This window comes from Vespa crabro, chromosome 4 (genome assembly GCF_910589235.1).
Source record: "Vespa crabro chromosome 4, iyVesCrab1.2, whole genome shotgun sequence".
Lineage (NCBI taxonomy): Eukaryota > Metazoa > Arthropoda > Insecta > Hymenoptera > Vespidae > Vespa > Vespa crabro.
In genome coordinates, this window is record NC_060958.1 from 6,814,130 (window position 1) to 6,828,286 (window position 14,157).

The window sequence follows — 14,157 nt, forward strand, 5'->3', positions numbered from 1 at the left end:
AACATCTGTTTCCTCAGATCATAAGAATAAAAACTGTTCTTTTATATACATATATGTGTATATTATTTATACGTACATATGCATATACATAATACATACATATATATATATATATATATATATATATATATATAAGCACACACATACACAAACACATATTCAAGCAGAGTAATTCAAAATATTGATACCGCATTATATAATAATTTTAAACAGAATAATGAATGAAATTGTATATAAAAAAATCATTGAAATTATATATTACTTTAAGAAATACAAATGGTAGTACTGTATTACTATAGAGAGGGACCATTTGGAAGAAATACATATTGTTATTTTCGAATACGACAATGTTCTATTGATTTAAGTTTAGGGCAAATGGATTTGCCTTATGCTAAAAGTTTGCATTATTATTGCGAGCTATTTATTAGCATATTTCTCTGATTTTTTTTTATATTTTTTTCTTTTTATTTTTTTTTTTTATTTTATTTAACAATATAGTTTGTAAAAAAAGAAATGAACTGTCCTTTTATAAAGTATCTGTAAAGATGTAAAACGAGATAATATTAAATATTAAGTACTATATTAAGATACCTCTATAGCAGATAGACTAAATATTTTGAATTTTGTTTCACACACACACATACAGGATTATGATAGATTTGCATGTGTATATATATATGTGTATATATATATATATATATATATATATATATATATATATATATATATATATATATATATATATATATATATATATATATATATCACCGTTTATAAGATTCTTTTATATAATATTTGATGAATATAGCTCAAATTTGCTATCTTTTTTCTTTTTTTTTGTTTTTTTTTTTTTGTTTTTTATAATAATATCTATATACTACATATTTAGTTTCATAATATAGATTTATTAAGCCATACGAGACGCTTCTCTTCAACTTCATACAGTTTTCACAGACTCTTGTAAAATAATTTTGTAAATAATTTATTAATATACTCGTGTGTATAGGTGTATTAACATAATAAAAATACAAATAAAAAATTATTATAATAATACATGGTATTACAGAAAAAAAGAAAATTTTTTCCAATCACCGTCAATAATACAAATGTTAAAAAAAAAAAAAAACTTATGTCCTATATATTTTAATTGTAATTTAATATTATAATATAACGATATAGAGAAAAAAAAATTCTTTTTAGGCCCTAAGAAAAATCTATAATAAAAATTTTTTTTAAAGAACGATTATATTATGTTTACAAATATGTATGATGTTCAAAATTCCCTTCTAAAAAGTTTGTATACATTGTACATCATATTTTGTACCTATATGTCTTCATTGTTAAACCTTTATTATATGCAAGGTTTAAAATATCTCTAATGAGCATCATACTATTTTAGTAAATCTAAATCATTATCATCAGGTTGAAAGCCAACATTAATGGTGTCATCTTTGGCAGTGTCATTATCGTTTACTACATGTCTTCATAAATGGAAAGAAAAAAAAAAAAAAAAAAAGAAAAAAAAATTATTTTCATGATTACTAAGGCGCGATATAACGAATCAATACAAAGATCATTTGAACAGAGAGCTTGAAACACTGCATTTATACTTGAATATTTCACAAAAAAAAAAAATGTTATTTCTTTCTTTATAATCAAAAACGTTCCTTTTTGAGATTTTCATCTTTCCTCCATATAAAGGTGAAATGATACATGAAATATTTAATTTTCATTAACTGTGCTCTGATTATCAATCTAATCTTTTTAATGACTTACTAATAAATAAACTTTATATGACTTTAGTTATAATTACCTACATCTAATCTCCTTCTTACATTTTCTACAAATTCAGAAATATCGAGAATAAATGATTTTTAAACTGATCATTTTAGAATGAGACAATTTTTTCTTAAGATTATTAAAGATTTATATATATATATATATATATATATATATATATATATATATATATATATATATATATATATATATATAAATAGAAAAGGCAGATAAGTGATTAGAAAATGGTACGATTTCTTGTAATATTTTAACTCTCTTCAATTATTTCTTCGAATTATCTCGATTAGGTACCAGATAAAAAAATTGATTAGTTTTACAAATCGTACCTTTCCAAAAAGGCACGTACGGTTTCACATTTGATGAAACACACTAAAATGTGTACTATTGTTGGCATAATAATAGCATCTAAATCTTCGTAACAATACAATTTTCAAAGACGAATCTTAAAGCTAGAGAAAAAAGTAGTGATATCGATTTCACTACAATTATAGAAAAATTTCATTTACCTCTTTATAAACGTATATATTATTCTACTTTCAATGGAATTGAGGCAACTACGGATTAATGTGGAATTATTGCGAGAAAAATTTGTATAAAAAATTCGTTGATCACGTACTTAATTATCTGTATCATTTTATCACGCGATAAATTTACCAAGAAATAGAGAAAGTATTAATCTTACGAGATACTTTTATACTTCTGATAAATGTTTAATACTAAAAAAAACGAGTATATTATACTTATGCATTAATTAAATACGATAGGCACATTATTTTTGTTTCATTGATGCTTACATCCATCTTTAACTCGCCTCTTGTGCTTTTCTTCGTGTGCTTGTGAAGGAGATTGATTTTGATTTCGTCGTTGTCCTTGTATCGGCATATAACATGGTGCATCGTCTACCATTAATTCTTGCGGTGGTGTAGGTAATACAAACGTTGGACTAACCGTATTACTCGAACTGCTTGACGTATTTCGATGCTCATTTATATTATAAGTTGGATCAATAATGGCAGCTACATTTGGTACTTCTTGTATTTCTTCAACATGATTATCAAGCGTTTGTATCTCTTCGGGATCTGGATATTGCGTATAATTGTTATCGTGTCTCGTTCGATTTTTACTCGACGAATTTCTTAAATCAATCTTATCCGGTCGTTGTGGTCTATCTATTAAAGTATGTTGTTCAAGTTGTTGCATCTGTTGCTTTTCTAATTTCTTTTGCCTAGCTCTTTCTCTCGCTTTTCTTGCTTTAGCACGTTCTTTTTCTTGAAGCATACGTGCCAATTCGGCATCCTGAGCTTCCATTGCTATTTTTTGATCTAATAATAATTGTTCGTTAATCGGAGAATCATGATCGTCCATAGCACTTTCTTCTTCCTCCTGCAACTTTCTTGCTAATTCCTATTGTAAAAAGAAAAAAAAAAAAAAAAACAAAGAATTTAACAATGATTTAACTTAATCTTTTAACAACGGATTATCGTAACATCTCTAAGAACTTAATAAAATTTAATTAAATATACTTCATCCTTTTCCTCTTGTATGCGTCTTTCAATTTCCAATCTCATCGATAATGTTTCATCGTCTAGCCTTAACTGCGATCTCATCCGTTCTTGTAATTCTCTTTCTCTTTGATACTCGTCCCTTTCTCTTTGATGTTCTTCCCTTTCTTTTTGATACTCCTCCCTTTCTTTTTGATGTTCCTCTCTTTCCAATGACAATGCAATTTGTCTTGCTACAACGGCATCTCTTTCTTCCCTTAAAAATAACAGAAGATATTTAAATATAAAATTTCCGCAATATCATATTTCAATATACATCTATGTTATTACAATGGATTTACTAACTGCTGTTGTATATAATTTTGATATCTTATTGCCTCTAATTCTTGTTCTACCCTGGCCCTTGGAAGATCTTCTCGTACCTGAGCATTACGCACCTTATTACCCGAATAATGTTCCTTAACTGTATAAAGAAAAAAAAAAGAAATAAATAAATAAATAAAAACAAAAGAAAATTGAACAATTTGTTACATACAAAGAGATACCTCTCTCGTTTGATTTATAAAAGAAATAAATACAAGATTAAAAGATATACTTACTTTCTTCATCTTGTAATCTATATGCCAATGCTCCATCCTCGTGCACCAACCACTCCCGACATACTGCGACATTACTAGATTAATATGTGTTAACAATGACAGTTAAACGAATAACGTCAATCGCGAACGATCGACTTTTAAAAGACAACAGTTGTTTCACATTTTTGTCATACCTTCATTAACTCGACCTGCTTTTGGTAAGGTATCCGAGCTCAATACAGATTTTGCCATTTTTTTATCGTTCAATATTACATTAATACCTTAACAATAGATATGTATCTTTGAAATCTTTTGTTTATTACTACCACCTTACCGAGATCTTACGTTCTTTTCTCTCCATCTTGAATAGAATCGAATAGGCCCAAGGTATTTCATGTGCGCGCGCACGTGCGTGTGTACACTCTCAAAAGTATTACATGTATACTAGTATATGTATGCAATATGTCTATCGGTGAGACTGCACGTACAGATCGGTAGTAAGAAGGCGTCGTCGACATACTTTATATGACCACGTCAACCAGACGGATAGTAGAATGCAGTAGAATGAAGCGTACTAACGCAGTAGTAATAAAAATACGTTTTCCGATAGTATCGTATACTATCTCCAGATATATATATATATATATATATATATATATATATATATATATATATATATATATATATAAGAATCCGTATGAATGAATGTAGAGGATTACGCGCACTCTCGAAGAAAGTTATACGATGGAAAAGACACAGCACAGAATGTGAAATAAAGGAGAGAGAGAGAGAGAGAGAGAGAGAGAGAGAAAAATATACATAAATACGTAGTATACTTTTTTTGTTTGAACAACAAATAATATCTTATTGTATGGTTGGTATTTTCTTAATCATACATACGTATGTATACATATGATAATTTTTATTTATATATTGCAATAAGTAGAAAGCAAATAATCAAATAATTGAATTAAAAAAAAAAGTTATTAAATTTGATATTTCCTTTAATTTGTCAATTGATTAACAATCATAATATTGATATAATTATTTATAATTTGTTACCTTATTATCTTGTCAATAATGTTTATGTTCCGTTACAATATCTTCTTTTATTTATACATATTTTCATCTTAATAATTTATCTTAATAAATTAGATATATCCAGATGGATCTTCTATCTTTTTCAAAACAACCGATTCTACTCTCTGCAAAATAATGATGAATTATTTCATATCTCATATAATATAATAATTTTTTAATATATTTAAAAAATATAAAAGTTATTAAGTTGCACCGATCTATCTTCAATGGGAGGACCACATTTTATCATTTTTTCTTGAATTACATGAGGATCCAAATTTTTTGCTTTTGCTAAGTTAATTATGAATTTCTTATAGTCTTCTATATAAAGTGCTTCTCGACTATATAAACATATATATATATATATATATTTATATATTTTATTATGTACCAGGTGATTTGTGATATAATTTGAAATTGTTAAATAAGATAAAACAAAATAAATAAAAAACTTACTGTAGATCATTAAAATGTAGTGCAGTATCATCTTGAGTGATTTTATCATTAAATATTTCTGCCTGCCTCATCCATTTATCACTTTGTGATAGAGTGATACGTTTACCATCAGACTTGGATTTACTATATTTTGCATAAGCGATGAACTGTGATTCGAATTTATCCATTTATTGAATTATTTCTTAAATATTATATAGAAATTAAATAGGAAAAAATTATAGATATAATAATTATGGAAAAAAATGTCCAATTTTTTTTTTTAACCAAAGTGCCAAACAAATGTATACATGGCGATAGTTATATGTTTTAGAAACATATTTCAGAGTATACATATATATATATATATATATATATATATATATATATATATATATATATAAATTCAAAATTAAGACAAGTTTTATATGTAATTATAACTTGAAACATATATCTATTTAATATTATACATTCATTCCTGTATTGCTAATACAAGAAGTATATTTGCTACATCCCAAATGTCAGTATAAGTTGTATCTACTAAGTCTGCTAATTTAGTTGCTATTCCTTTTGCTATATTATTATCAAAATATAAAAAAAATGTTGCGCATAAAATGATACATCCTCCAAGAAATAAAGAATTTGTTTTCAAAGCCATAAGATTTCTTTTATCAACTTCAGATTTACTAATACGACCTTGTGCTAGACATTGCACGTGTGAATACAATTGCTCGTGCTAAAAGTAAAAAATAAAATTATTTCATGCATTGTAAAAAAAAAATTTCTTTATCATTACATATTTATTAGGCAAACCTGTAAATAAGCTAAATCCAATAAATTTATAGAAGTTTCATATATATTTGATGTATGTCTAAGACCTGTTGCAGCTAGAAGAACTTCAATACATTGTAATGGAGTACAGAAAGGCATTTTAAATCCTAATGTTTTGAATACTTTAAATTCAGAAGTAATAATTATATTCTTTGTATATTCCTTTTTTTTATCGATCCAACGTAAGATACATATTAACTGCGAAATATAATAAAATATATAATAATGATCCTTTAATAGAGAATAATGTGAGAATAGATATGAAATATTAACTTTTGAATTATTTTAATACCTGTGATATACTTAAACTTTTAGAATGTAAATCCACTTTACTTGCTAATTGAAGACAAGATATGAGATATAATTTGGATCTATTAGAAATAGTTTTACATATCTTAGACCATGAAGCTTCAGTTGCTCCACTTTTACTTTCTGTTTTATATATTTCCCAAAAGTAATTACACATAAATTTATCGTACAAATGAATTGTTAAGTATTTAGTATCTGTTCCTAGTTCTAGGTGATGTGTTATTTTGAAAATTGCACTTATAACAGATGCTGGAATTCCTTATAGTAATAATAATAATAATAATAATAATAATAATAATAATAATAATAATAATAATAATTTTTGCTCTTTAAAAAATTTTAAGACTATTGAACTTTTTTGATTTTTGCTGTATTTATTATTTAATTTACCTACGAATGGCATATAAAATTCATCATCGGCTCTAACCATATCTTCTTGTTCTTTTACAGCTTCATGAAGTTGTTCTAACCAATCGTCTATTAAAGGATCTGAAGATAAGAAAATTTGACGAATACAATACGATATTATAGTTCGTTAATTTTGTCATCAAATTTTTAAATTATTCGCTTGATATATATATATACATATATATAGCATATATTTCTTTTCCTTTTTTTTTTCCTTTTGCTTTTTTAATACATATCATATAAAAACGTACTAGTCAAAAGTGTATTAGTTACGTGCAAAGTGTGTGAAACGATAGTTATACATTAAACAGAGAAAGAGATCAAAATAATATTTACCTATATAAGCGCTATCAAAATCCATTATTTAATAATTTAAAAAAAATATTTCGACCGCGATTAAGTTTATTTCAGTATTTTAATCCGTGCGGACGAACTATTTCAAACTGAATATACTTTAATGAACTTCACTAATTATTAGATGTGAGTATACCTTACGTTTGATAATTATTTGTTTGTAAATATGTACGTACAATGATCTAAGAAAAAATCTGGACTATATCATTAATTATTTACGATTATTTATTACCGAATAACAGGATTTTTATGTCTTTGGATATATAATTTATTCTTTTTTAATATCGTCGTATTAAGAGAATAAAAAGCTTTTTGTTATTTAAACGTTTTAAATACGCCGCCTTTAAACCATCGTAACGGAACGTTCATTTGATTGGTCGCCTAAATCTACTTTAATAAAAAAGACACGAATTTATCTAAGAAGTTTTTCAATCATTTTTTGTTAATTAATTGGATTAAACAAATAAATTTATAAAAATTCTTTAATCTTACTCTCAATATTAATCTGTAGTACAATTTTTTGAAGATCGAAATATGCCATTTTATGAATAGCGACCAATCAGAATAAAATAATATAAATGAAATATTTAATTGAACAAAATACATCGTTATTACTTTTTACAGTATATTTATTGTTATTTAATGATTGTAATTATATAAGGAATAAAAAAAAATGTTATTAACGAATTAGAAAACTTTTTTCTAAGCAATCAAAATTTATTATTTTTACTGCGCAAGCGCCAAAATCGAATCCTGATTTGCTTGTGAAATATCACATAAGTGCCGAAATATATTTATGGTATAAATGATAAAAACACGTGTAGAATAATAATCATAAGAAAACTTTCGTATATTTTTCTTTTGTGACAGTACCTTTGAATATATTGATATACTTAATAATATATATACTTAATATATATACTTAATAATATACTTAATAATATATTGAAATCTTCGAAGTTTTAATTATATAAAAATTAATTAATTTCAATGTTAGTCGGTGTTTTAATATAATATTTAATATAATATCAGTATTTAATTATCGGTATAATATTAAATTATTTTACTTTCATTATTAAAGAAAGATCAATCGTATTATGTCGTTATATTTGTAAATTTATACATGTACGTTGAAAGAAGCGAATGTAATCTTCAGTGATACATCGATATTTTCTAATATTCTAAACAAAATGTCCACATTAATTTTGCGAACTATTAGTTGTTTAAATAAATCACCAAAGCATATTTTAAGTAAGGTACGTTAGATTTAATCATTGTCAATATATTTTATTTCATTGATGTAATATAAATTTTTTTTTAGGTTAGGCAAATTAGCGTATCAACTGTTCGTCGAGAAATACCGACCAACGTTGACAGAAGAATTAAAAAAAAATCTCCAATAACATGGAAATCTTTGACAGTTACCGCAGTTCTTGGAGGTGGTCTTTTACTATATTTATATTATTTGAAAGGAGAAAAAGAAAAGATAGAGATACGTGAAAGAAGACGACAGTTAGGAAAAGCTGCCATTGGTGGAAAGTTTGAGCTACTTGACAGCGAAGGGAGAACTGTTAAATCAGATGATTTCTTAGGACAATGGGTTTTAATTTACTTTGGTTTCACTCATTGTCCAGACATTTGTCCGGATGAACTTGAAAAATTAACACTTGTTGTAGATCAGTTAGGTAAATAGTATTGTTTTATAAAACGTTTGAGATTTTACGTTATTTCGTTCGTTTTAATTTTTTTTTTTTATTACAGAGAATGAATATAAGTTAAAAGTTCAACCACTTTTTATATCCGTTGATCCTGAAAGAGATACTCCTGCCATAGTAGGAAAATACATAAAAGAATTTTCACCTAAAATTATTGGCCTTTCTGGTTCTCCTGAGGCAATTGGAAAAGTTTGTAAAGCTTATAGAGTATATTATAGTAGTGGGCCTAAAGATGTGGACAATGATTACATTGTTAGTAAATTATTTTCTCAAACTATATTATGTATTATGTAATGATCCATTTCATAAATAATATTTTCTATTTTAAGGTTGATCATACTATCATAATATACTTAATAGATCCAGAGGGTTTATTTGTTGATTACTATGGACAGACACATCAAGCTGAACATATAGTTAATAGCATAATAATTAATAAGTCAAAATATGATCAATATGCAAAAAGTACAAAATAATTCTTTGCTATTGTAAATGATTATTGTACGTGTAACTGATTTTGTAATATAATTACTACTTATGTTACTGTTGAGATATTAATATAATAATTAATAATAAACATAATTTTTTTTTTTTTTTATTTTTTTTTTATACAAGTAAAACCATAAGTGAACTTGCAATATTCTTATATTATCTTTTATGTTTCATTCTTCATAATTGTCAAAAAAAAAAAAGAAGGATAAATAAGTATAAAATATTCGCATGTTGATATAATAAATTAAATAATTTTTGTCAATATATATAGACATATATGAGGAAATTTAACTAGCACTGTAAGCAAGCCACAAAGAATACTAAACAGAAATACTAAGTGTACATAATTTTCTTAATTTTACTGCAACATTGACACAATAACGTTCACCATAATTTAATTTTATAAATTTAAATTTTACTTATAATTCTTTTTCTTTCTTTTTTCTCTTTTTTTTTTTTTTTACATTGAACAAAGACAATTACATAGATATCATTATGGTATAGAGAGCTCTACCTATCATTAGAGCAAATGGCAATTCCATTGGTAAATAATATTTAATTAGTTTGGAGTATTGGTATTGACTCTAACTTGGTTTATGTAACGGGTAATTTGTTTCTTTGAATATATCATCAAAAGACATTAGAATTACATAAAGATTGCATGTTATATAAATAATATTTTTCTAATTAAAGTGTCATCGTTTACGATTTGTTGATTTCATCGATTTAGATTTATCATAGAAATGAATTTTCTTTTTAGGATAAAAGGTTTATATTCCTTCTAATATAATAAATGATATTTACTGTATAATTGGCAGCAGTAGTAATCGATTCGCGATACTTATGTCCAACTATAAGGACGAATACATTTATATTGCATGATTAATATGACAAATTTGAATAAGAATAAATATCAATTACAATGAAGTTATAAATTTACGATACTAAGTTATAAATTAGGAACATGTACTTTTATACCACACGTTCGATAAATTCGTTCACAAATTCGAACCATGACATAAGTTGTTTAAATATTAATATTTTCTTTTCTAAATATATTATTTTACATCTCTCAAGCATAATAAAAAAAAAAAATATATATATGTATATATATATTTTTTTTTCAAAGTATTTGTATAGATCAAATACCATTGTGTCTTGAATTGATACACACACACACACACACACACACACACACACACACACACACACATATAGATATATGTATGTATCCATTTTTACAAAACGTTTTTTTGTTACAATAGTCCAGCGAAGCATATTCTCCAATAAAACAATAATTCTCGAACGTTACATGATTGCGAATATAGATACGACATGAGACTGGCTTCGAGAGAAAGAGAGAAAGAAAGAGAGAGAGAAAGAAAGAGAGAGAGAGAGAGAGAGAGAGAGAAAGAGAGAGAAAGGGAAAGAGAGAGAGAGAGAGAGATCAAATGAAAGTTAAACGTGCTCTTTAAAAGTCTAATGCATAATAATAGTGTCAGTGATACGTATGATGTTGAAGATTGTGCAATTCGTAAGTAAGCTGACAACATTCCGAGTCACTCCATCTGTGCCGTTCACGAATCTTTTCCGCATTCATGGACATTTCGGACATCTAAAGAGATAATATAATATAAATATTATTATTAAATTAAAAGAAAATAAATAAATAAATAAACGATAACTGTACGATAATTTAAGAAAATTTGAACTTGGAGATTTTATCGATATTAAATCATCAGACGTAATATTAGAAAGTATCGATAAATTATTTATTATGTATATACTTACATTCGAGGAAAACGATAATAATGATTGATTTGTACATTTACTACAAAGCGGCGTAGTATGACTCATGATGCATTTATGATGATCCATCGATAGAATGTTGGATCTGTTCCCAATGACATCCAGGTAACCCCTGCTGCTAGCTAAACTACCTCCTCGCGTTCCAATATCTAAGTGATATCGTTTAATAATATTTATTATTTAGATATGTATGTATAACAAAAAAAAAAAGAACGATGAGACCGAACATAATATTTACTATAGGAGAATTTATAAACGTGAGAAGATTTAGAGAGAGAGAGACAGAGAGAGAGAGAGAGAGAGAGAGAGAGAAAAAAAAAGAAAAAAGTAGTTTAAATGGTACGTATTTGGAGTGGCTGCGTGGGATTTTTTCACACGACAGCCCGGTAGGATTAAAAGGACACCTTGTGTACTCGCCATCGAGTGCGTTGAACGATGAGCTTCGCGATCGTGATAGAAACATGGCCATTGTTTTGCCAACCATTTTGGTCTTTTACCACGTCGTCCAAATTTCGAGGTATTACAACTGCATACACTACCCGATGGAATGGTAGGCCTTGAGTCGTATCGAAAGTGGCTCCATTTATTGCTTCTTAATGCCCTCGATATCTCGGCTCTAACTTCTCTGTTCATGAAACAATAGAGTACTGCTACGAAAAAGCCCTAACGAGAACGATAATACGTTTTTTATTAATTATGTATATACATACATCCGTTTATAGTGATATTTCTAGAATCTATGAGAATATTACCTGGAACGAAGCGAAGAATTGATCGCAAAAAAGCCAAACTAGTTCTACCGTTTCATCGACCCCCATACTATAGGACATACCTAAGAAAATTGTATAATGTACTCCAAATAGTGGCACCAGAACCAAAGTACTTCTTGCCCATCGTCTGTGATCGTTTCAATAAGATTATTTCATACATTAAAATATATTCTTTTGAAATAATTTATTTTTAACAGGACCTACTTGTATCTTTGAGTTTCCTCCGATACGGTGCACTTTAGCTTAGACAATAGTACACGTACGATGTTGACGAAGAGAACAAAATTAATCTGAGATGATACAAATAAGGAATATATATATATATATATATATATATATATATTTATAAATATATATATAAATATATATATATAAATATATATATATAAATATATATATATTTTATTAAATTTATATATATATATTTTTTTTAATTTATTTCATCTTACCAGTATAGAAAGCATAGTCGGTATTCGAATCAATAAAAATAAATATGGATTTTGATTAGTCGTCCAACAAAAAGTATTCTCGTAGATAATCCTAGATATAATCCAAGATATTACAAATACCATTGGTAATCCTGAATAATACACAAAGTTAGCATATATTTATTAATGAAAAAGAAAAAGGGAAAAAAGAAAGAAAGAAAGGAAAAAGAAGAAGAAGAAGAAAAAGTAACATTTCTTCGGATGAACATTTAGAGATTCATCGTTAAACAAACTAACCCCATCCTAAGCCAACGTAAATGGCTATGCTCGAATTTGCGTCGGCAAACAGTGCCAGGAAGACTAAATTATGAAGATAAAGACCCTCCATGAGAATCCAGAAATAATTCGCCAATAAGAAATATTGCCAGATACTGGTGAACATTTTGCAATTCCAATTACTTTCAGATTCGTTGTGGAGTAAATAATTTTCACCATCTTTAATAAGGATGTCCGATGAAAGACCGATTCCAAATATGAAGAGAGTATCTTTTAATAGTGCCATAGATGCTCGCATCATAAACGAAGCAAACGTGTGCATATGTAACATGTTTCTTGGGCATCTCAATTTCCTACGTAAAAATCCAAAATATTTTTTTCCGTGAGGAAAAAAAAATTTAAAAAAGAAAAAAATTCAAAAAAAAGAAGAAAAGAATAAGGGAACTCGTTGAAACATCATTTCAAACAATTAGATTCTTATTAAAAGATTATACTTACTTAATAATTGCAAGAATGCAAAATGCTATAATTAGCGTGAATAAGGACACACTATATCCCACTTTTGAAATGGCTTTCAGTATGGGGAAATACTTCTGTAAGAACAGTAAAGGGAAAACGATTCACATATCTAATTTTATTAAAATTAAAATAGAAAGACGTAAGTTAAGTATACAGAGAAAATTATATTACTATTTCATGATATCAATCAACCCGGTGGTGGTATTAATAACCATAAAGCCATCTCTCTTAATTTATATACTTTCACTTGAATTCATATACGGCTCGCTTACCTTAATAAGAGTGACATTGTTCGAGTGAACACCCGGTATGTCCATTACAACTGTAACTGATTGTGTCGTATAGCACTGCGTGTAATTGCTCCAAGTGTTATTTGTCTCGGAACTCCAGTACCATTCGCCGTTAGACATGCATTGCCTTGTTGCATTTCCCTAATGCATGATTTATATTGAATCTTTTTTCAATACTTTCGCAGTTTTCACTTTTTCTTTTTTTTTTTCTTTTTTTTTCTTTTCTTTTTTTTTTTTTATCACGATTATATACAGTCAGATAATAAATTATTATTATTATTATTATTATTATTATTATTATTATTATTATTATTATTATTATTATTATTATTATTATTATTATTATTATTATACATTTCTAGAGACAATTCACACCTGAGTATCGAATCCTACGATGTAATCAGGACAAGAATGAACGGCCATTTCACCTGATGGAGTAGAAGGCCAACAAATTATTGCATCCCAAATCTCAGGGCACCATCCTAAACGCAAACAGAAAATCTTTAGAACGAACGAACGATGATTATACGATTACAATCAATGTTTATTAACTGGAAATAAAGG

At 26.8% G+C, this 14,157-nt stretch overlaps 4 protein-coding genes across 13 annotated transcripts in view; 1 reads left to right on the top strand and 3 right to left on the bottom strand.

Annotated features, from left to right (window-relative positions):
• Positions 1 to 2,489: 2,489 nt before the first annotated feature.
• Positions 2,490 to 4,287, bottom strand: LOC124423600 (coiled-coil domain-containing protein 50-like). The gene is made up of 5 exons (XM_046961499.1): positions 4,075 to 4,287; positions 3,902 to 3,964; positions 3,648 to 3,765; positions 3,324 to 3,558; positions 2,490 to 3,204 (listed from the first exon to the last, which is right to left on the bottom strand). Exons 1-5 carry the CDS (start codon positions 4,130 to 4,132, stop codon positions 2,581 to 2,583), a joined length of 1,098 nt encoding a protein of 365 aa, XP_046817455.1. The 5' UTR covers positions 4,133 to 4,287; the 3' UTR covers positions 2,490 to 2,580.
• A 1,527-nt stretch (positions 4,288 to 5,814) lies between these two features.
• Positions 5,815 to 7,864, bottom strand: LOC124423601. Of its 2 annotated transcripts, none has more exons than XM_046961501.1 (5): positions 7,277 to 7,864; positions 6,923 to 7,021; positions 6,516 to 6,655; positions 6,206 to 6,421; positions 5,815 to 6,128 (listed from the first exon to the last, which is right to left on the bottom strand). In XM_046961501.1, exons 1-5 carry the CDS (start codon positions 7,299 to 7,301, stop codon positions 5,865 to 5,867), a joined length of 744 nt encoding a protein of 247 aa, XP_046817457.1. In that variant the 5' UTR covers positions 7,302 to 7,864; the 3' UTR covers positions 5,815 to 5,864. The 2 variants fall into 2 exon arrangements, with proteins under 2 accessions (XP_046817457.1, XP_046817456.1); XM_046961500.1 differs by having other exon boundaries at positions 6,516 to 6,790.
• Positions 7,865 to 8,291: 427 nt separating this feature from the next.
• LOC124423727 (protein SCO1 homolog, mitochondrial) lies at positions 8,292 to 9,597 on the top strand. The gene is made up of 4 exons (XM_046961818.1): positions 8,292 to 8,550; positions 8,616 to 8,979; positions 9,056 to 9,261; positions 9,339 to 9,597. Exons 1-4 carry the CDS (start codon positions 8,485 to 8,487, stop codon positions 9,483 to 9,485), a joined length of 783 nt encoding a protein of 260 aa, XP_046817774.1. The 5' UTR covers positions 8,292 to 8,484; the 3' UTR covers positions 9,486 to 9,597.
• Positions 9,598 to 9,701: 104 nt separating this feature from the next.
• The window catches only part of LOC124423722 (parathyroid hormone/parathyroid hormone-related peptide receptor-like), a 23,422-nt gene continuing 18,966 nt past the window's right edge, over positions 9,702 to 14,157 (bottom strand). For 7 of the 9 annotated variants that reach the window (XM_046961805.1, XM_046961801.1, XM_046961807.1 and 4 more), the window contains 10 exons: positions 13,969 to 14,075; positions 13,576 to 13,734; positions 13,283 to 13,377; positions 12,806 to 13,149; positions 12,530 to 12,660; positions 12,285 to 12,370; positions 12,063 to 12,207; positions 11,715 to 11,973; positions 11,293 to 11,459; positions 9,702 to 11,116 (listed from right to left, as the gene is read on the bottom strand). In XM_046961805.1, coding sequence (XP_046817761.1) covers positions 11,000 to 11,116; positions 11,293 to 11,459; positions 11,715 to 11,973; positions 12,063 to 12,207; positions 12,285 to 12,370; positions 12,530 to 12,660; positions 12,806 to 13,149; positions 13,283 to 13,377; positions 13,576 to 13,734; positions 13,969 to 14,016 — 1,551 coding nt within the window. In that variant the 5' untranslated portion in view covers positions 14,017 to 14,075 and the 3' untranslated portion in view covers positions 9,702 to 10,999. Of the gene's footprint in view, positions 11,117 to 11,292; positions 11,460 to 11,714; positions 11,974 to 12,062; positions 12,208 to 12,284; positions 12,371 to 12,529; positions 12,661 to 12,805; positions 13,150 to 13,282; positions 13,378 to 13,575; positions 13,735 to 13,968; positions 14,076 to 14,157 lie in introns of those variants that run through there. The other 2 variants (XM_046961799.1, XM_046961802.1) reach the window with 2 other exon arrangements.

Excerpts from the sequence above, each read along its gene's own strand:
- LOC124423727 (XM_046961818.1), top strand. The coding sequence starts at position 8,485 with ATGTCCACATTAATTTTGCGAACTATTAGTTGTTTAAATAAATCACCA. Across the intron at positions 8,551-8,615 it reads CAAAGCATATTTTAAGTAAG|GTTAGGCAAATTAGCGTATC; the intron begins GTACGTTAGATT and ends ATTTTTTTTTAG. Across the intron at positions 9,262-9,338 it reads ATGTGGACAATGATTACATT|GTTGATCATACTATCATAAT; the intron begins GTTAGTAAATTA and ends TTCTATTTTAAG.
- LOC124423601 (XM_046961500.1), bottom strand. The coding sequence starts at position 7,301 with ATGGATTTTGATAGCGCTTATATAG. Across the intron at positions 7,022-7,276 it reads TTTTGATAGCGCTTATATAG|ATCCTTTAATAGACGATTGG; the intron begins GTAAATATTATT and ends TCTTATCTTCAG. Across the intron at positions 6,422-6,515 it reads AAAGTTTAAGTATATCACAG|TTAATATGTATCTTACGTTG; the intron begins GTATTAAAATAA and ends TATATTTCGCAG.
- LOC124423600 (XM_046961499.1), bottom strand. The coding sequence starts at position 4,132 with ATGGCAAAATCTGTATTGAGCTCGGATACCTTACCAAAAGCAGGTCGA. Across the intron at positions 3,965-4,074 it reads AGCAGGTCGAGTTAATGAAG|TATGTCGGGAGTGGTTGGTG; the intron begins GTATGACAAAAA and ends GTAATGTCGCAG. Across the intron at positions 3,766-3,901 it reads TAGATTACAAGATGAAGAAA|TTAAGGAACATTATTCGGGT; the intron begins GTAAGTATATCT and ends TTCTTTATACAG.